The sequence below is a fragment of the Myiozetetes cayanensis genome, unplaced genomic scaffold, assembly GCF_022539395.1.
Source record: "Myiozetetes cayanensis isolate MyiCay16 unplaced genomic scaffold, myiCay2020 scf13, whole genome shotgun sequence".
In the NCBI taxonomy this organism is placed as follows: Eukaryota; Metazoa; Chordata; class Aves; order Passeriformes; family Tyrannidae; genus Myiozetetes; species Myiozetetes cayanensis.
The window spans coordinates 19,114,087-19,134,149 of NW_026086937.1; the positions used below are offsets into that span (position 1 = coordinate 19,114,087).

The window sequence follows — 20,063 nt, forward strand, 5'->3', positions numbered from 1 at the left end:
TGCTTTATTTCCATCTAGCAATGATCAAAAAACCTCTTTGCCTGAAATGTTGAGTGGGAAATAGGATTTTATTGTACGTGTCAGTGCAGAGCAGGGCTCTGGGCTCTCCTCTGCCACCCCCAGGGTTATTTGGGAAATAAAACCTTTGTAGCCTCCCTTGGGAATGATATTTGTGTATGCCTGCTTTCCAGGGAGAAAAATCAAACATCCAAAGCCAGTCTATATCAGGTGGAATGACTTCACTGCTAGAAGAAAATGAAAATGTACCTTATGCTCTCTGAATAATTCAATTCCCCTGCAGTGTTGTTGTTAGAATAGGAGAAGTGTAAAGCTTCCAACAGGGAGAACTGGCTTTCCATGGAGTGGCGGCGAGGGAGGTGTGGGGCAGTGCTAGTGCCAGATTCCTGCTGTGGGGAAGCTGTGTGGGCTGGGTAGGGAAGTGGGTAACATCAGTTGGGGTGAGAACAGTTTAATAATTGAAACAAAATAAAATATTATAATACTACTAATAATAATATTATTAATTGTAATGAGAGAGAGAGAGAAAGGAATAACACCTGAGGGAAACAAGTGATGCACAATCCAATAATTGCTCACCACCTGCTGACAGATGTCCAGCCTGTTCCCCAATAGCAATCAGCCCCTTCCTGCCAATCCAGTTTATATACTGGGCATGATGTTCTATGGAGTGGAATATCCCTTTGTATTGTTCAGGTCAGCTGTCCTGGCCTTGCTGACCCCCAGCTTCTTGTGCACCTCACCACTGGCAGAGCAGGGAAACTGGGAAAACACAGCACTGTACCAGCTAATAAGAAGAAAACTAACTCTGTCCCAGCCAAAACCAGGACATTGCCCCACAGTTCAGTGTATCATGGGGGAAGGAGGTACCCAGGAGTGTACAAGTGCAGGTTTATGTTTGAATTATTCAGGTGCATTTCTTGAAGTGACCTGGGGGCCCAACAATCCCTCAGTCTGGTCCTAAAGCCTTCTGTGCTGTGGTGGCATTCCTTGCCACTGGTGGCAGGTGGCAGAGCCACCAAGGCCCTCAGAGCCCTCACTCCCAAGATGAAGCTGTTGGTTCTGCATTTACTTTGGTATAAGAGAAGAGATTGACCCATTTTTTTCTTGATTCAAGTCTGCGTGCAAATGGATTATTTTTTTTTTCTGAAGGCAGCTGCTTTTAACATGTTTTTGGGCTTACATGATATCAGCCTTATGTAGTAATAAAATAATGTACTCGTTTCAAGAGGAAACAATAATAAAGTATGTCCTTTCAAAAGCAGCTAAACGCATGATTTATTAAAATGTTAAATTATTTCCAAGTTACGGCATACCCAGCTCTTGCTATGGAGCTCACTCAAGAATAATGGCACAGTGTTCTTTGCAGAATTTGACTTCAGAAATGTCACACTTCTTTTAAAAATCATTCTTTAACACAATATAAGAGCTTCCACGAGTATAAATGGGCATCCTTGTATTGACTGCTGTAAAATGTTGCCAGTTTGTCCCGTCCATATTTTTTCAGTGGAGCTGTGACATTTATTGCAGAGCAGGGCAAAGACTGAAGGGACTTATTTATCATGGAGATGCCCAAGAGCTGGAGCTTGGCTGTGTGCAAGGACCAGCAGCCAATTCCTCAGCCCCACAGTGAGTTGCAGAGCCCGGAAGAGGAGGAAGAAGAGGAGGGTTTGCAAAAACACACAGGTGCCAAAGGCTTGTGCCAGTCTCGGTGGACATGCCTCACATATCGATTTATTTTTGTTTCCTTATTTTTTTTTCTTCTTCCTTCCCCGTTTTTGTCCTGACTCAGGCTCTTGGCATGGCTGGGTGGGAATAAAGGTGGGCAGTGCTGTAGTCATCAGTGCCTAAACACCTCCAGGTGCCACTGCCTGAGCACCCTGAGCAGGCAGCAGCCCCTGTCCTCATCACTAAGGGGCCGTGGGCTGGTCCTGCAGCCACCTGGGCTGTTGGAGGGGTGACACAAGGACAAGCTGGAGTGTCCACCTTATTGCTCCCAGGCTTCCTGTGGGCATCAGGATGCCCCCCAACCCCAGTCTGCTCCCCAGAGAGGAATATTTACAGCTGTAAATTCTGAGCCTGCTGAGAGGAGGGAGCCGTGGGAGAGCACGAGGCACGCAGATACCACAGGCAATTGTTCAGGTGCAGAGAAATAGAGGAAATCTTAATAATGCCTGGAGTTTGTGTCACTAGTTCAGTCAAAGGAAGAACGTGTAACAAAAATGCCTGCTGATTTTCTGAGTGAGCTGTTCCTCCATGCAGCCTGAGCTGGGAAACGCAGTGCCCTGTGAATTAAGTCAGGGATTTGGCCGGGAATTGACATGGTTTGTGCTTTTTCTGGTGTATGGTCATTATTGCAGAGGTTGTTGAGATGATCAGGTGAGCTGATGCAGAAACTTCCTTGCTTTCCTTTTGTAATCAATAAATGAAGGTAATCCTAAACCACAACCAACTCCCTGCAGGTGTTTTTAGCCGGAAAGTGAAATATTACTTATTTTCCTTTTAAAAATACAACTAGAGTGTATGAGTCCTGTGGTCACTGGCTTGGGGGGAAATTTTCTCTTGCAGCCTGAAGCTACCTGTACTTTTTCACTGCCCTGGGCTGTGGTTTCCTGTAGCTGCAGGGCTGGGTGTTTGCATCAGGCGTGTAGGATGGGGATAGTTGGGATGAGTGTGGGGAAGGGGCTGGAGGGACGAGGGGGCCTTGTGCTGCCAGTGGTTTCCCTGAGCCCCTGCTCTGTGTAGCAGAGGGGGTGATGACAGCCCTGCCCCTTCCTCTCCCCAGCGCCCCGCGGCTCCAGAGCGCGGGCCCCGGAGATGTCACTGAGAGCCGAAAGCCATGCAGCCACATCGACGCTGAAGAAGATCGCTGCAGACATGAGCAACATCATCGAGAGCCTGGACACCAGGGAGCTCCACGTGGAGGGGGAGGAGGTCGACTCAGAGGTGCTAAATGACCCGAAAGGCACTGGTGAGTTGACACCTTTACCTTCTTAACCCATGTCCTGCCTGGATTTAGTCATCTGTTGACAGGTGGGGTACAGCCTCAGGGGTCTTTCCAAGCCCAGCCACTGACCCTGGTTCAGAACCAGGAGGCTCTTAAAACTTGAGCTTTTCAAGTCAAACCCCTTCTGTGAAAGCTTGTCTTCGAGCTCTCTGAAATAAAACCTGGTATATTTTAGCGGAATTAATGCTGCTGTGTAAATGCTCCTGTGTTAAAGCACTGCAGCTGTCTGCTGGCTTTCACACCCTCGTGGATCCTTACAAGGCTGTTGAGCTAACAGGGTTTTGTGGTCCTTGCAGCGTGCATTCCCTTCTCTGCCATCTATCACACCCATGGGTTCAAGGAGCCGGGCACGCAGACGTACCTCACGGGATGTCCTATCCGAGTGCGTGTGTTGGAAGTTGAGCGCTTCACTTCCACTAAGAAGGTCAGAACCTCCAGAAATTTCGTTCACTTTCGTTAGAACTGTGTTACAGTGCTGCTTGTGGGTTGATTTTGTGCTTGCTTGTTCACTGGCTGAGGAAGGAGGAATGCCTGTGCCTCAGAAAACACTTAAGAGAGAAGGTTACCCATCTGTTTAAAATCTAATAAAGCAGAACAAGAACTCATGAGACAGAATGATCCTTAAGTAAAATCGAATAAAGGCTCTTCAGTTGAGCAGCTACAGGAAAAGTACTTATTTCAGAGCTTCATCCCTTGTACGATGTTCTCCTCTGCAGGTACCAAGCCCCAACGTTTACACCATTGAGCTGACCCATGGAGAGTTCACCTGGCAGGTGAAAAGGAAGTTCAAGCACTTCCAGGAGCTTCACAGGGAGCTGCTGAGATACAAAGCCTTCGTGCGCATCCCTATCCCTACCAGGAGGTGAGTGTGGATCCCTGAGGACAAAGTGGGCTTTGGGAGGGGGGGGAATCTATTTCTTTTAGCAATGCATCCGTTTGGTTTCACTGATCCCATTTACTTTGCCGTGTGGAGGAGAGGACAGAAGAATTCAGTCTCTATAAATATTTATTAGCTATAATAAAAATATTTAATCTGTGCATTCAGTAGCAATAATCTAAGTGATGCAATGTCTCTGCTGACGCAGAAAACGCTGTCTCCCGGGTCACCAGCTTTTGGGCTGAATTTGCCTTGAACTTGGGGATTGGCTATGCTAAAGCTAATGGAAATTGCTGGTGTGCTGTGGCTTTCTGACAGCATGGGCTGGATGTTGAAGGTATGGGGGTCCCTGGCATGAGTGGTCAGCCCTGCCCAGGTTGGCCTTGGTGCTCAGGGTGACTAGAAACATAAAGGAAAAGAGAAAAGAAGTGTGAAGAGAAGTGCTCTAGGACAGCAAGAGCCTCCTGATGTGGAGAAATACTGGGATATGATGGGAAAGGTGAAATTATGAGGGGTTAAGTGCTGGAGAAACTTAATGCCCTAAAAATAGGGTGTAGGCTCTCTATTTGAGGGCAAAATGTGGCCCTCAAAAAACGAAACTCTGCTATTTCTGTGTTGTGTTTTTGTGAGCCGGTTGGAGCACACTGGCTTTTTCAATGAGTCCACACTGGCTTTTTTTTTTTTTTTTTAATTTGTTTATTTGCTGTCCTGCCCACCCATCTCAGTTTTTAAGAGTTTGGATAGGAAAAATAAAAGCATGGCAGAAGGGGGGAGTTACATATCGAGGTGCACACACACACACACTCTTGCAGCACTGAGACCTGATGCTGGGGTTTGCTTTTCCTTGCAGTCACACGGTGAGAAGACAATCCATCAAAAGGGGAGAGCCGAGGCAGATGCCGAGTCTGCCACACACCGCGGAGAGCACGGTGCGGGAGGAGCACTTCTCCAGCAGGAGGGTGAGTGCCCAGCTCAGCCTGGGGGCCAGAGGGGTGTTCTGGGAGGGCTTCTGAGGTGCAGAGGTGCCAGGCAGGTTGCTTGCAAAGCCACACATTATCAAACCCTTTGTTTATTGATATTAAAGTATTTTGTTTGGTAAACTCACGTTTGACAAGCCCAGCTTTAATGCCACGTTCTCCCCTGTGCAGTGATGAGGATGCTTCTCTCGGAGTTCATACAGGCAAAGTTTTCCTCTGCAGCTGAGCAAAAACCACGATGCTGGGAGTGGTGGTTTCCCTCCTCCCACCTGCTCTGATTTAAAGATAGAAGAGGCAGTTTGCAGAGTCAAGTTGCGTGATGGAGGCAGCCCCGAGGCCATCAAAATCTGAGAGATTTCAGTCCTGTCCCCCTCTGAAAGAGGAGCTGACAGCCAGGCTCCCTGTGCTGTCATGGGTAATTTTAGCCAAGGCACACGTGTTCTGTGTAACTTCATCAGATGTTAACAGATGGGCGCTTCCGTGGAGAGGGTGGATGTCTTCCTCCCTCTTCACTGCAGCTTTGCTGTTTGCAAGGGGGGGAAAAAAACTCCATAAAAACCCATGTTTGTTCAGCCAGCTTATCGTTCTCTTTCTGCTGCTCCCTCCTTCTCTGGGCTTTCTGCCACTGGAGCTTCACGTCCCAAAAGACTGTGTCTCGTGGCTGTGACGTGCAGATAACCCTCCCTGCTGTGCACGGCTCCACTGATGCGCGGGAAGTTTCAGGAGAGAGATACTGGTTTAAAAGAGGAAGGAAAATGTGTTCTAGATGCTTTTTTCTGCACTCATCTTGGCTTTCTTGTGGGAATCTCACCGCTCTCACCAGGGGGATGTACACCCTTGCTGCCCAGCCGGGGAGCTCAGTGCTGTGATGTCAGTGCTGAGAAGGATAAAGATCCTGATGGCATTTGTTTCTTTTTGGTTTGTTTTGTGTCCTGTAGGACTCTGTCCAGTTTCTTATGCTGTGACACTCTAATTTCTTCCTTGCCCATTTACCACGAGGATGGGAAGAGGTTAATTCTCCCATAACGGTTTCTTCTCTTCTCCCCTCCTGGCTGAGGAGGACAGGCCCAGTCACTGCCCTCTCCATGGCTTTTGGGACAAGGCAGCATAATCATCATGCTCCTCGCCCCATGAACCTGATGTTTTGGTTAAACAGGCTCTCTCAGTTGCCTCTGAGGCAGTGTTTTCTCACAAAGCTAATTCATGTGTGTCAGAAACAGTGGGGACTAATTTTGTATTTACAGTTGTTCTGAAACTTGGGTTCAGTCAAGAAAGTTGACCTCCAAAGTGACACTGCCAAGGAACGAGGAACTGCTGTTGGAAAGAATAAACACAGATCTGTGAACAGTAAACAACCTGTGACCAAACTGTTTATGGTGCTGAGCTGTAATATCCCGTGAGAACATAATAATGTATTCATTTATCCACTCACACTGAAAAGTGTGTCTGATTTCTTGGTTGCTTCCTCATGCTGGACAGGGTGTTTGCAGGAATTTTGAAGAAAAACCTCCACATCTTATCTAAAGTGTCAACATTTTAATTGTAGAAACAGCTGGAGGACTACTTGTCAAATATCCTGAAAATGCCAATGTACAAGAACTACCATGGAACAGTAAGTAGAAATTAGTTTGCTTACCTAAAGAATATTCACTTTACAAATGCTGAATTCATTGGAAGACATGCAGCTTATGGATGAAACATTTTACAGCTATTTTGTGAGCATTTTGGCTTAGCTAATTTCTCCAACATGATGTCATATGATGAAAGCCAAAGGAGGAGAGTGAATGACTCAGTCTTGGATGTTGTTGGTATAACACAGGGATAATCTCCTGAAGAAAGTCCAGTCCAGACAGCTGGTTGTACATGTATAATGATTTCTGTTTAATTCTGCAGTGTTTAAGATGATAAGTTAAAGTTTTAAGCACTTAAACAATTGGACTCCAAAGCACATTTGTAATTGCTCCATCAGTTTGGGCTTTGTGTGTGGTCCTGGGTGCCGTTTTGTATCAGGTTTCTGTTCTCTGCAGTTTCACTGGGCATCAGTGATGCTGAGTTTGTGTTTATGATGCCCCTTCACCTTTCCAGGTATTTTGGCAGTTTCAAAGGGAGATGAAAGTTGGCTTATTTCCCCAGGTCAACACTCTTTTTGAAATGAGATGTCAAATCCAGTTTCAGGCCTATTTTAAGCAAAAAATGTTTCTTTTGAAATCCATCCTCGAATGTTTCTTCAGTGCTCCTCACCTGTCAGTTGCAGCTGTAACATCTCCCAGGGATGGTAATTTATTTCCCCTTTTTTGGCTGCATAATGACTGTGTTATTCCATCTTTTGTATTATCAGCAAAATCTGATGCACACTCTGAGTAGCTGCTGAGCTTAGTGACATTTTTGAGCCAAGGATGATAACTGGGAGCACTTGGTTTTCAAACAAGCCAGAAATATAGACTGAACTTAGGGTTTCTGTAGCAGCCAGTTCTTCTCTTCCACTTTTGTTGTTCTTGTTTGGTAGATATTCTTCTCTAGGACTTCAGTTGTGTAGAGATGTTGGGCAGCTCATAGATGGATGTCATGCCCAAAAACTGGTTTTGCTCTGTTGCAGAGCTCAGTGTGTTAAGCACTGCTTTTGTGAGCTAAAGTGCTCGTTGGGGTTGGACAGAAACCTTCAGACTAGTCTGAGGCAACTGTTTTCCTTAGAGTGCTTCTTTTGGGGACAGGCAGTGGAGCTTAATCCGCTGCAGTTGAGCTGTGTTAGTCTGCATGTGGGAAAGAGTCATCTTTTGTTCTTAAAGCAAGATTGGGATAACTTGGCAATTTTGATCAGCAGCATATGCAGAGCGGGGGAGAGTTATTTTACAGTGTGGATCCATCTTGTCACTTTTAGGCAGGCGTTGCTTTTTTCAAGTACTTTGGAGCATTTCTGCTCCTGTAGGAACGTGGGTGATGCTTTGGCCAGGCTGTGGTTTGAGATGTGCAGTGCAGGCGCGGTGGGGGCCGGGGGAGGAGACGAGCGGCCCTGCCTTGCCCAGGCAGCTGTGGGGTGCTCCCCTCCTGTGCTGAATCGCCCTTCTGTCCCCAGCCCCCGGAGCCAGATGTCACTTTGCACATAAATTCTCAGTTTATTGTTGGCTCCCACTGGATTTGGCCACAGCGAAGCATTCAGTGAGGACTCTGCTGCTCACGGTGGCAGCGCGGGTCCTGCAGGCGACGCTGGAAGAAAGCACAGGGAGAAAAATGCTTCCTTTAAAAAAAAAAAAAAAAGAAACAACCACCAAAACAACCCCCACCATTCTCATACTCTGTAGAGACTAAAGTGAAGATTTCTGGCACTTTCCCCAGAACTGTATTTGTCCTCCTGAGAACAAAATGAGGGCTTTGCTCTTCCTGTGGTTGAGAAGTCTTTTGCCTGGATGCTGACAAATGCTGTAACTGTCTTAATCTTGGAGCACATTTTGACTCCTGTGTATTCCTCTCATCAAATTGATGCACTGAGGTATTTTTTTTTTTATTTTTAAATCCTGAACTCTACTTTGTAAAGTGAGACATGGAGTTGCAAAGGCAAACTGTGACCTGCCCTAAGGGAGTGCAGCCCTTAGTCCGTGTGAAGGGCTTGCTTGGCTCAGTTGTGTCTACAAGGATATGTTTTTTACATCTGAGCTGCACAATTTAATCAATTCACTTTTTTACTTCTTTTATTTTGCATTTGTGGTTAATTTGTTATTTCCCAGTGAGAGCAAATAGCTTTAAACACTGTCTGGAGGATGTGCCATGCACTGGGACAGTCAAGCCTGCAAGCTGAAGCTTGTAGTGGTTTTGCAGACCTGGGATCCCCGGTGGGTTGAGGATTTGGTCCACAGTGACCACGTGGCACTGTAGAGCTTGTACATCCCCCAGCTTTTTATTTTTGTTTTCTTTGGTTTTTTTGTTATGTGATTTATGATTAAATCTCATGCCTTCTCACCCTTTCCCAAACCTTTTCATAGTACCTCTGGGCTGAAGTGCTTCAAGACAATTACCATTAAAATGAACGTTGTGGGAATCTCAGTCTGTTAATTGTCCACACTTTTTTTCTGGAAAATGGAAATTGGAGGAATATAACCCCAAAATGTTAGGGCTTGATTGGATTCCACATAAAAATTTTATCAGTGGGACCTTTGCGTTATTTTTTGTGTGAACTCCCATATTTGAAAGATGCCTAAGCAAAATGAAAAATAAGATTTGACTGAACAGGAGTGTGTGTGTAATGTTTTGCATGAGCTTTAGTAAGTGAGAGTAAAAACCTCACCTTAAGTGAAAGCAGTACAATGTAAGATCAACTCAGATATGTGAGTGGCTGCTGGTTTGCCTCTGATAGTGCACTTGGATCTGCAGACCTCTGCAAAGGTCCCTGCCCAACTTTCTAGTATTTTTAGTTATTTACTTCTAAATAACTAAATAGTTATTATTACTTATTTAGTTACTTTTTGTTATATAATAATTGAAATACAGCACATTTGAAATACAGTGATCAAGCGCTGGTTTGTTAAAAAAAACCCTTGAAATACAGCACACTTCAGTTTTCTTTTTAAATTTGGGGTTTGTATGACCAATTTTTATTTTGTGTAAGAAATTTTGCTGAACAATATTATTCTGAAGAGTGTGTAATTCCATTTTATTGTTAGCCATCAGTGCTAATTGAACCATTTTTTTAACCCACTAAATTAAGAACAAGAGTCAGAATGAAAACGCAGTGTGGAGCTGCTGAATTCTTTCTGAAATGCAGATGCTCTATGAAATTTTTACTCCCATAAATCACGGATGCTCAACATTACTGGCAGAACGGGATGGTTGGAACCCGTGGCCCATGCACCTTGCAGCTGGTTCTCCACCTTCCACAGCCTGTCCTTCTGCAACTGATCCACTCCCGTCTGCTTTTTTTAATTTTGCTTTTTATTGCTACAACAATGTCACTGAAGCTGCGTTCTCTGGGCCTGTGTCTCATACTTAAAACATTCTGCATCGGATCACTCTGAAACCAGAGTGGAATTCCAGCTCCCCAGGGAGGCAGCTGGGCAGCACAGGAATTCCAGTGTGACGGAGATGAAAGTGTCTGGCTGCTCTGCCTGCCTCTCTCAGTCTCTCTGTGAATGACGAGCACCTCGGATGAAAGGCTCTGTAACAGTAAAAATAGCTAATGCAGCAATAATAATAACAATAAATCATTCGATCAGATATTTCTCACTGCGCTGAGGAATTTTTCCTTCTAACTGGAGGAATTTATTTAAGGGTTTGTTTTACAAACCAGCGCTTGATCAACGTGTTGGATGGGCTCCTGTAACCATCCAAGCTGTTCCAAAGACTCCTTGGCTGAAGAGGAGGTTGCTGCATTGCCAGACAATCTTTCTTTCTTTCTTATGTGGTGGTAGTTCTGTTTCTGCAAGTGATTTTTCCTCCTGGTTTTCCTTTTTGCTTCTTTTATTTCTCTGCATGCAGTGCTCCTCAAACTGCTGCCAGTTTTCTGGTCCCAGCCAGCATTTTCAAAGGGTTTTGACATTCATTTGCTTTTTTTGTGTGTGTGCCCACTGTGAGGGATGTCTGGGTTTCTGATCTGTCTGGTGGGGAATGCCAGCCATTTTCTCAAGAAGTTAAGATGGGATCCAGGCAAAGAAGTGGCCTGAAACTTCTCTTGGGACCTCTGATAAGACTTTTTAGGGTACACTGGGTTTTCAGGTGCTTCCCACCCTGCTCTGAGTGTCACTTCAGAAACAGCTGAAACATTTGTAGGTCAGACCTGGTACTTTTCCAGAACACGTGGGTAGAGCAGAGATAGAAAGATGGTTAGTAAAAGCATGGAATAACTTGTTCTAACCACTTTCTGAAAACAGACTGAAATGACCCCAAAATCAGGGCATTAAATTTGCCTCTACAGAATAGAGGTTACTTTGTGTCCTTGAGATACTCAGGGGAAAGCAATGGTGTCTTTTGTTCTTCTACATGGCCTTATTGATATGAGAAGTTTGGGAAGGTCCCAGGAGCAGCAGAGCATGAGGAGGTGGCAGGATCTTCTGTCCTACTGTGGTTAGAGGTTTCCCTCTGGCTTTATTGCCTGGCTAAAGGGGCAGTGACACCTGCCCTCACCCTACCCTGAGCACCACTCTGCACTTGGACAACTTTATGTGATAATAAATTAAAAGTTCCCGGGTGCAGACAAGCTTCTGCCACGCAAGGCTGCTCCTACCCAAGCCCTGTCCTGCACAGGACGCCCGGGGCAGGTGTTTGTCCCTGCTAATGGGGCCCAGGGCTAATAACCAGCAGACTGCCAGGAATGTCATCCTGTGCCAAGAAAAGCCTGCTCGGTTGAAATGGCCCAGTGTCCTATTTTTAGAGGTGAATGTAATCATGCTGTGCTTTCTCACCAGCTTTGCTCATTGTTATGTTCTTCTGCAATTCCTACTGAAGCAGGAGGAGCCACAAGGAGGCAGGTTGCTTGTCTTTGGGATTTGAACTTGCTGCCCTCCTGCCCCACTGTGACTTTGCTGCAGATTTTTGTCTCCTGGGACCAGATAAGCAGTGGTGTGTGTGCAGCACTGAGTGGGATCAACCATCTGGGTGGTTTTGGAGGATGCTCATGGGCTGAGGGGCTGAACCCCCATATGGTGTGTGTCCATGGGGTAGGAGAATCAAAGGGAATAGGATGCTCCCAGACCTAGGGACATGTCCTCATTCTCTTTCCAGTCCTTCTGTGATGGTCACTTGAGGGAAGAGAGGATTCAGGCAGCCAACCAATATCACACAGACCCCCAAACAGCGTCAAACTTGAGTCCTCAGTTCAACCAGTGATCCAGAAGGGAGGATATGAGTAGGTCCCTGTAATACATTTGAGCCTGATTGTCCTGGTTGCCTGAAGTGTGTTCTCCAAGGCACATCCAAAATAAACAAACTGAAAATCCAACCACACTACTTTCCTTGGTCTTCTTGAAGATGCTTAGGCAGTGGTGGGTAACATCTGCTCAGGATCTTGTATGTTCTGTCTTCATGGCAAGTCACTTGAATGAAGCAAAGCATTTTGTGGATTTCAGAGTTTGAAGGATGGGGGAATTTCTTTCTCTTTCCCAGATGGAGTTCGTTGGAGTAAGCCAGCTGTCATTCATCCACGACCTGGGACCGAAGGGCATGTGAGTTGTGAGCTGTGTCTTTGTGAGTTATGATTCACTAAGAGCATGGCTTTATTAAATAAATACTGTTCAAATTAATAGCTTTCCTTTCTCACTGGTAGGAGACTGGAGAATATTTTGCCATCCAGATAGAAAAAATTATTAGTGTTCAGACAGAAATGCTACAATTTGGGGAAATAGTTTTGAGAGCAGGCTGCTTTGCAAGACACGGGCTGGCTTACAGTGTTTCTCCCCTTCCCTCCCTGCAGCCTGTTGACCCCCTTGTTTTTCTACTTCCAGTACCATAAACCAGCACCCTGCATTTCTTATATCTCCTTTATTTCCTTTTTGGGGGGGGCTGTTATTTTTACCCTTTGTCACAGCACAGAGGCCGGCACAGCCTGGAGGTGGCAGGAGCCATCCCTGGGCACAGAGGAGGGGGGATTCAGCAAGCACCCTCCACCCAAAAGCTCCCCTGCACCTCCATGTGAGCCATGTCACCCATCCTGACCCCTTTTCTGTCCTCACAGAGAAGGATTCATCATGAAGCGCTCGGGAGGCCACCGCATCCCTGGCCTGAACTGCTGCGGCCAAGGGAGGATGTGCTACCGCTGGTCCAAAAGGTACTGCTGGGGTGACAAAGGTGGGGGTGCCACGTGCTCCTCGGGCACACAGAAATGCTCATTTTGTCTTTTTCTGTAACAAAATCCATGAGGGAGATTCTTAGTTTTTTGTAAGAGCCACAGATTTTCAGGCTGAAAGGATGTGTAGGATGTTCCCCCCTCACACTCCTGTGTGGTGGGTTTTTTCTTCTGCTTTGGAGTTCACAGAAGGGACATGATATTCCAGAGGAAAAGTGGGATTTCTTACAGCCTTGATCTGGCAGAAATGGCAATAACCCCCCAGCCTGTTCCCAGCTTTCCCTGCTGTGGGAGCACCGGTGGCTCCATGCCTTCTGAAGGGGATGTGGCTGGTGACACTGCCCTGGGCATATTCCAGCCTTGTTTTCTGAGCTTCCCTTCCTCAATTTACAAAATGAAAATCAATTAATGGAAACACTCTCTGGACCAGTTCAGAGCAGCATTAAATCAGACGTGACCTGCAGCAGTAAGAGGCTGTTTGGTGCAATTAACCTTGGCATTAAATATGTTCCCTCTTCCTTATTACTGCAGGTAGTTAAATCCCAGTGTTTCCATGGAAGTTTTCACAAGCCATGCTGTTCCCATGCCCCTTTCTAATGTAGACAGACAAAACCTACTGTCCCCATCCCTTTACCTTCTGTGTTAGGTCTCGGTACTGCCTGGGGCCACAGCACAGGGAGACGTGTGCTGTGGGGGAGTATGTGTGTTACCAGCTACCCAAAAAATACAGGGAACATTTCCTGGAGCATGGCCTTCCCCTTCTTTTCTTTTGAAAATCCAAATAGCCCATATCTGCCTTACAGCAACAGTTTCTTGGTTGATAGAGCTTCCCCAAGCATTATCTACCTTTTGGATTTTAGCATCACCTGTGCACTGTCATTAGTTTTATCTTCAGTAATTCTCTTTTCCAACAAAACCTTACTTCATTCTTGTGAACAAATGGTCCTGTTTCTCCATAGTCTTTCTAACATTTCTTAATGTAATTTTACAGATCTCTATGAGTACCAGGAGATAAAAATGTGACTTTCCTTCAGGTCAAATCACTAAATTGTCACCAATTCTTTTTCTCTTTTATGGAGAAAAGAAAGCCTTTTCCTCTTGATACCCCTTAGTTAACTCATCTCTGTGTTATGCAGAGCTCAGGCTTTAGGGGAGACAGGAGCACATCCAGCTCCAATGGATCTTCATTTTACTTTAGAGCTTAAAAATGGGGTGGGAGAGGTGTTTGAGTGGGATTGTGTACACAGTAGCACAAGAGGGGCACCAAATGCCCATCAGTGGCCCACAGGGATTGACAGCTTATGCATCAATAACCAATCAAATAACAGGAATATTTCCCAGAGAGGGTTATTTAAATGAAGGATTTTAGGACATGGAGGTGGACAGTGGGGCGATGCTGTGAAAGGGCATGGTTAGGACATCTTGGGCTTGTAGAGCTGCCTGGGAAAAACAGAAAGGGGAATGCTTGGAAATATACTCTGTGGGATGTTTAAGAGTGAAACTATGGGCCAGATAGGGATGGGAGGTATTTTAATGAGAGGTGATGCTGGGTAACTCTCAGAGCCCTGAAAGAAAGAAAAATTTATGAGATCTGGAAGTAGATGAGTTTGAGGCTGTTACTAAAGATACAAGAATGAACAGATTTTTGCAGTGTTTCATGTTGCTTTGTGTATTTCTGAGTGTACAGAAGAATGAAGCGAAGGGCTGGTGATGGAGACCTGTGTGGGACAGAGGGGGCTGGTTACCCCAGCTACACCACAGGGGGAGAAAAAATTAGAAATGCCATTCACAGTAAAAATTGTGTTTTTTCCAGAGTTGCCTTCAGGCTACACTATTTATGTAAAACCTGCCGGTCATCTCTCCTCTCGTGTTTCTAACAGGGTGCCTGTTGCTTGGCAATGAAAGCTTTCCAAAATGCCTCGTTCATATATTTTGATAGGAGTGAAAGTGATCCTAGCATCAGAGTTAATGTTAGAAATGTCAAATAACTCTTGTATAGAATGAAAACTGAATTAAAACCTGGGATGGAGACATCTTTGTTGCACTTTGCCTAGTGCTGGGAGATTTATAACCAGGGAGGTTCTCGTGGATTTTGTTAAACAAGCAAACCTGTATTTTCAAAGACTGTGTAAAAAGGAGTCATGTAGATAACTCTAAAAGTCTTATACTGAATTCAAACTCATTACACAAGTTCATAAAATAGATTCTTTCCTGCTCAAGAAAATTATCCCTGGTCTAGCCCCTGAGAAGAAATTTTACCATTTAGTTAGGGGTGTGTTTATTTAGGGAATGTTTTCCTTTCCTTCATAAATGATTTGCCCTTGTTTTGATGGAAGCACTTTCCCCTTTTATTACTAGCTTTTTTTATGACTTATGTATTGACAACTGGCACGAATGTGAAATCCAGGTGACGTGGTTACTGTGCCCGTACAGGTGGCTGGTGGTGAAGGACTCGTTCCTGATGTACATGAAGCCCGACTCGGGGGCCATTTCCTTTGTCCTGCTGGTCGATAAGGAGTTCAACATCAAGATAGGCCAGAAAGAAACAGAAACTAAATATGGGTTGCAGATCGACAATCTCTCTAGGTAAGAAAACAGGCTTTGTTTAGCCCCTCTTAGTCTGCTTTTGCTTTCTTAAGGGGGAATCGATGTTCCTCTGCAGGAGGAGGGATTAACAAGGCACTGGGCTGATGGTGCAGCTCCGCTTCCTGCTGGGCTGCTGCTGCTGGTGTGCTCAGACCTGTGGGGATTTGACCCGTAATGCTGATCATTTCTGATATCTTAATGAGGCATTTGGAGCCTCAGCTGCTGTTTGTCCATCCCTGCGGTTATTGCTGGGGCCTGAGGGCATGGTGCACATTGAGTTGTACAACCTGGTTTGGCAGCAATTGCTTAGGTAATTTTCTAGGTGCTCTGGGTTCCTTTTATGTTGCAAGCAGGGATATGTTTTCTGCATCCCAATGAAGTATTACCCAAAAGACATGCCAGTTGGGATAAAGAGATACTTAATATTTTTATGTTAGTGCACAGTGTAAATTCATCTCTTAAAAAATACAACATTAGCTGGCTCCAACTCCAAAGTTGATGCTATTAATTTAAATCTGGGTATTTTATGCTTGGCAGTGCATTGCTGTTAGTCAGTCGGAACAGCTCAGTGCTGTGTATTCTTTTGCAAACAAAACAGCAAAGCAAAGCCCTTAATTTTTGCTTAAATAAAACATGACTGATGCAGATGCATTTACCAACACGGATAGACGACGAGGAGCAGCCCAATTAAGCACAAGTGGCTCCAGCATCCTGCCCTGCGCGTCCTCTGTTTTACAGGTCGCTGATTTTGAAGTGTAACAGCTACAGACATGCCCAGTGGTGGAGGCAGGGCATAGACGAGTTCATTCGGAAGCACGGCAAGGACTTCCTCACGGAGCATCGCTTCGGCTCGTACGCGGCCGTGCAGGAGAACACGCTGGCCAAGTGGTGAGGAGCGTGACAAGGCCATGGGAGGCTCGGTGCTGTGGGTGCTGTCACCTGCTGGCATCACCCCAGCTCTGAGGGACAGAGCTGGTGGCCTTTGGTAGCCGTGGGGACTGATGATAATTAGAGAAGTTGCAAAAAAACTGAGTTTTTCTCCACCGGGAAGGGAATAGCGGGGCTGGTGACAGGAGCGCTTTTGCTTCTGTTTGCGTCAAAGCTAATAGCATTTGCTAACATTAGGTTTCACTGGAATTTGAACACGTTTGGTATTTGTCATTGTAAGGATAAAGGGAATAAAAGAGATTCAACAAAAGCAAATTTGGGTATAGTCTGAGGGTGACTGGGCGTTATGCACACAGTAGTCCCGTGAGTAATCCTTCCATCTGCAGTGCAACCTGGCTGCACTGAGGTGTGCCCAGAAGCACCTCAAAAGCTGGATTCTAGCTGGAAGCAAAACCTTGAGGTGCTTTTGCTGCAGCTTCTGCCTTGCAGCAACCACTGACCGAGTAGTTTCCATAAATCAGAGAAAACACCACCATCCTGTCCTGAGGGACACACCTGGCTTGAACCTCGAGCAAAATCCAGGAATATTGTGTGTGGTTGGCAGAAGTGCCAAGTGGCACTTAATAACCTCTTATTGTGCTGTTTCACCAAGCTACTAATAGCAGCATTGAATTCTCCCTGCGTGTCGTCCTGATTCTTGCTATTAGGTTTGTGTTTGCTTTTGAGAAGAGAATGTAAACGGCACTGACACAGAAGAACCCCGTCTCTCTTCAGCTGCATACTTTGATTAATGAAGGGGAGGAAACGTAAAACCTTCACGCTGTGTTTGCTTTTGCAGGTATGTAAATGCGAAGTGGTACTTTGAGGATGTCGCCAATGCCATGGAAGCTGCTAAGGAGGAGATTTTCATCACAGATTGGTGGTTCGTACTCGCATGCTTGGGTGTTGACCAGCTGTCTCTCCCGGGGCGTTGCCGACAATGCGGCACTGTTCGGGGGCCCTACAGTATGGCAGCGAGCCGTGCGGCCAGATGGTTTGGCAGCACACCCGAACCTCTCCTTGTGTTGTATTCAAAGGCCTTTTCAGGAGGGTTGGCAGCAAAAGCGCATGCTTCACATCAACAGCTTGGTTGTCTCCTTCCATGGAAATGCCTGAAACTGCGTGGAGGCACCACCTGAATTGCCAGTGTTGCGGTGTGAGGTGCTCATCGGGAGTGTAAATGGCTGCAGACCCGAGGGGCACAAATGACCTTCAGTATCTGAGGGAACAGGGATGCTCAAACCCCCCCAGCAGTGTTCTTGCCATGGAATCCTCCCTTCAGCTCCTCGCTGTCTTGGGAAGGCTCATGCCAACAGTGAAAGCATCCTGTGGTGCTGGGATTTTGGTCTGCTCTTAAACAATCAAGATAATGGATGAGGGGAGGTTTGTTGCCCTTTCTGAGCTGTTTGGCTGCCGAAGGACATGGCTCTGCCCACTACTTAACTAGTGATTCAATGTGTTTAAGCAGTGCTCTCGTTCCTGTTTGAGGCAGGAAAGGGTGTTCTCACAGCCTCTGGCAGAGTTTCTTGTCTGGGTACTGGTTGTGACTGCCCCTGTCTTGCCTTTGTGCAGGTTAATCTGCCTGAGCCAGCCTGGACCATGGGGGTGGGAGGCTTGCCAGATATGACTCAGATGTCCTCTTCACCTTGGGCTTGTCTCTGTGCTTATCTTTCTCCATCTGTGAAACAAACTTCTTGCTTCTTATCCACTGCCTCTAGGAACTGGGAGAATCAGTTCTTAGGTGGAAATTATTATGAGAAAGCTACATATGATGTTAGCATTTTCTGGGATAAATCTGTTTCCTGCCTTGACCACAATTAAGCCCAATGCTCCTGGATCCCCATATGCAACATCAGATGGCAATTCAGAAGCATCCAATTTCAGACCCCTTGTCTCTTACTTAGTGTTTTATTCAGACAATTGTTAGTGTACCATGGAATTCCAAAACTCCTGAAACTTGGAGTATAAGATAAGAATGCTGTTGTCAGATGCATGTTTTTAGGATGTAGCAATATGCTTTGTTCAAGCAGAAGTTCCCATGCTTGGTACAAAAGTAAAGGAATGAAATTCTGTCACCTTGCTCTGCAGGCAGTAGATGAGATAGCATTAAGGATTACAAGAAATAATTAAGTGATCAATCAATAAAATGTCCTACTGAGAGATCCTATTGCTCTGTCTTTAGGCAGGAAGGAAAATTCAGTACAAATCTGTGCTGCTCAGATAGCCCAAGTACAGGTGAACTGAAATCCCACTCTCATTTATTTACGTCTGGACATTTCTTTCAAATCTACCTTGGGATTTTCTTTTGTTGCATCTTTCTTTCAAAGATAGAGCCCAAATTTCCCTATTTACACATCACTGTTAAACTTGGTCTCGTGGGTTGTTAAATACTAAGATGAATGTGCTGGACTCGTCCCTTGCCTTCTGTAATGCTCTGTTATTAAAGAACAAAGAGCAGGATATTGGAGAATGCATCACTCTGGGACATAAGCCTTCCCATCCACTTTATTTAAACTTTGATTTCTTTGCTTCCCAGGCTGATTATTTAGGCCAGTGCTTTGTTTGCAGGCTACATATGCTATATTTTTTTCCACTCATTTATCTTAGGCTGAGCCCAGAAATCTTCATGAAACGACCGGTTGTGGAAGGAAATCGCTGGCGGCTGGACTGCATCCTCAAGAGGAAGGCAGTAAGTGAGCTCCAGCTGCAACCCTCACCCTGCAGAGAGCCCTGTGCACCCACCCAGTTATAGGGTCATACTGGGACCACAATGTTTGCACTGTTTAGTTTGGTAGAGATGAGAGTTAAAGTTGGCCAAGCCTCAGATGGCCTCAGAAAATTGCGTGTTTTGATTTGCACCCCCTATTTGGGTTTGGAAGAGCTCGGAGGCAGGAGGGTAGCTTCCTTCAAACTTCAGTGGCTTCAGACTGAAAGAGTCTGGGCACAGGTTGCCCAGAGAAACTGAGGATGTCCCATCCTTGGAAGTGTTCAAGGCCAGGTTGGACAGGGCTTGTAGCAACCTGATCTAGTGTAAGGTGTCTCTGCACATGGCAGGAGACTGGAACTAGGTGATCTTTAAGGTCCTTTCCAATCCAGGTCATTCTGTGATTCTGTGATCCTCTGATTGCCCCAAGTTAGGGTCACTTCAGCCTGCATTATGACTGCCCAGTTCCTGGTGGAGTCAAAGGCCTGTTGCTGTCTCATGCTCTCCATGTGATATATGTAATTTAGAAGGAAGGGAAAGGCTGAGAACTTTGTGGTGTGTTTATGAGTGTGGGCTGTAACTCAACCGATAATAACACTGTTGCTCAACAGAGTTTGCCCCATGAGATCAGTAAAGCAGAAGGTAAAGCATGGCTGGGAAATCTCTTGAACTCTTGCTGTGGTAGAAGGGCAGGAGTCCATATGGACATGGACTTTAACTTTGAGTGACTTTAAACTAAAAGAGGGCAGGTTTAGATCAGAGTTTTAGATTAGAGATTTAGTTTTAGATTAGAGACTGCCTAAGCTCTCAGTAGCTGCTTAATGGGAATAGGAATTCAAAAGGCTGTGGAATGTTTAGGTCCCAAGTTTATGCTTTCAAACTCCAGTGCACATTTTTAATCCATGCTGATTTATGGCAAGTGAAGGTGTCCCAGTGTGTGACCAGTATTTTCCAAGATTTGGGGCGTACTTGGCACATTTGAAGGTGCTTTAACAGTGTGCTTAGAAACCCTCCCACAGATAACCATGCTGGTCACAAGAAACACCATCTTTTTAGCACTGCTCATTGTATTCCAGGAGCTTGTTTACCTCTACCAGCAGAAAGAACTTCTTTGCTGGTTTTGAGTTGGCAGCATCCCCTTTAGGTGAGGGATGTCCATGGGACCACACGGGTCTCATCATCCTGCAGAGACAGTTAAC

General features: G+C 45.6%; 1 protein-coding gene across 3 annotated transcripts in view; it reads left to right on the forward strand.

Moving 5' to 3' along the window:
* PLD1 (phospholipase D1) overlaps window positions 1-20,063 on the forward strand; it is a 61,652-nt gene that overhangs the window by 14,651 nt on the left and 26,938 nt on the right. For all 3 annotated transcript variants that reach the window (XM_050307834.1, XM_050307833.1, XM_050307836.1), the window contains 11 exons: window positions 2,804-2,989; window positions 3,322-3,449; window positions 3,742-3,887; window positions 4,753-4,861; window positions 6,426-6,491; window positions 11,969-12,027; window positions 12,537-12,629; window positions 15,081-15,233; window positions 15,972-16,121; window positions 16,960-17,043; window positions 18,768-18,849. In XM_050307834.1, the coding sequence (XP_050163791.1) occupies window positions 2,836-2,989; window positions 3,322-3,449; window positions 3,742-3,887; window positions 4,753-4,861; window positions 6,426-6,491; window positions 11,969-12,027; window positions 12,537-12,629; window positions 15,081-15,233; window positions 15,972-16,121; window positions 16,960-17,043; window positions 18,768-18,849 (1,224 nt within the window). In that variant the 5' untranslated portion in view covers window positions 2,804-2,835. The remainder of the gene's footprint in view (window positions 1-2,803; window positions 2,990-3,321; window positions 3,450-3,741; window positions 3,888-4,752; window positions 4,862-6,425; window positions 6,492-11,968; window positions 12,028-12,536; window positions 12,630-15,080; window positions 15,234-15,971; window positions 16,122-16,959; window positions 17,044-18,767; window positions 18,850-20,063) is intronic.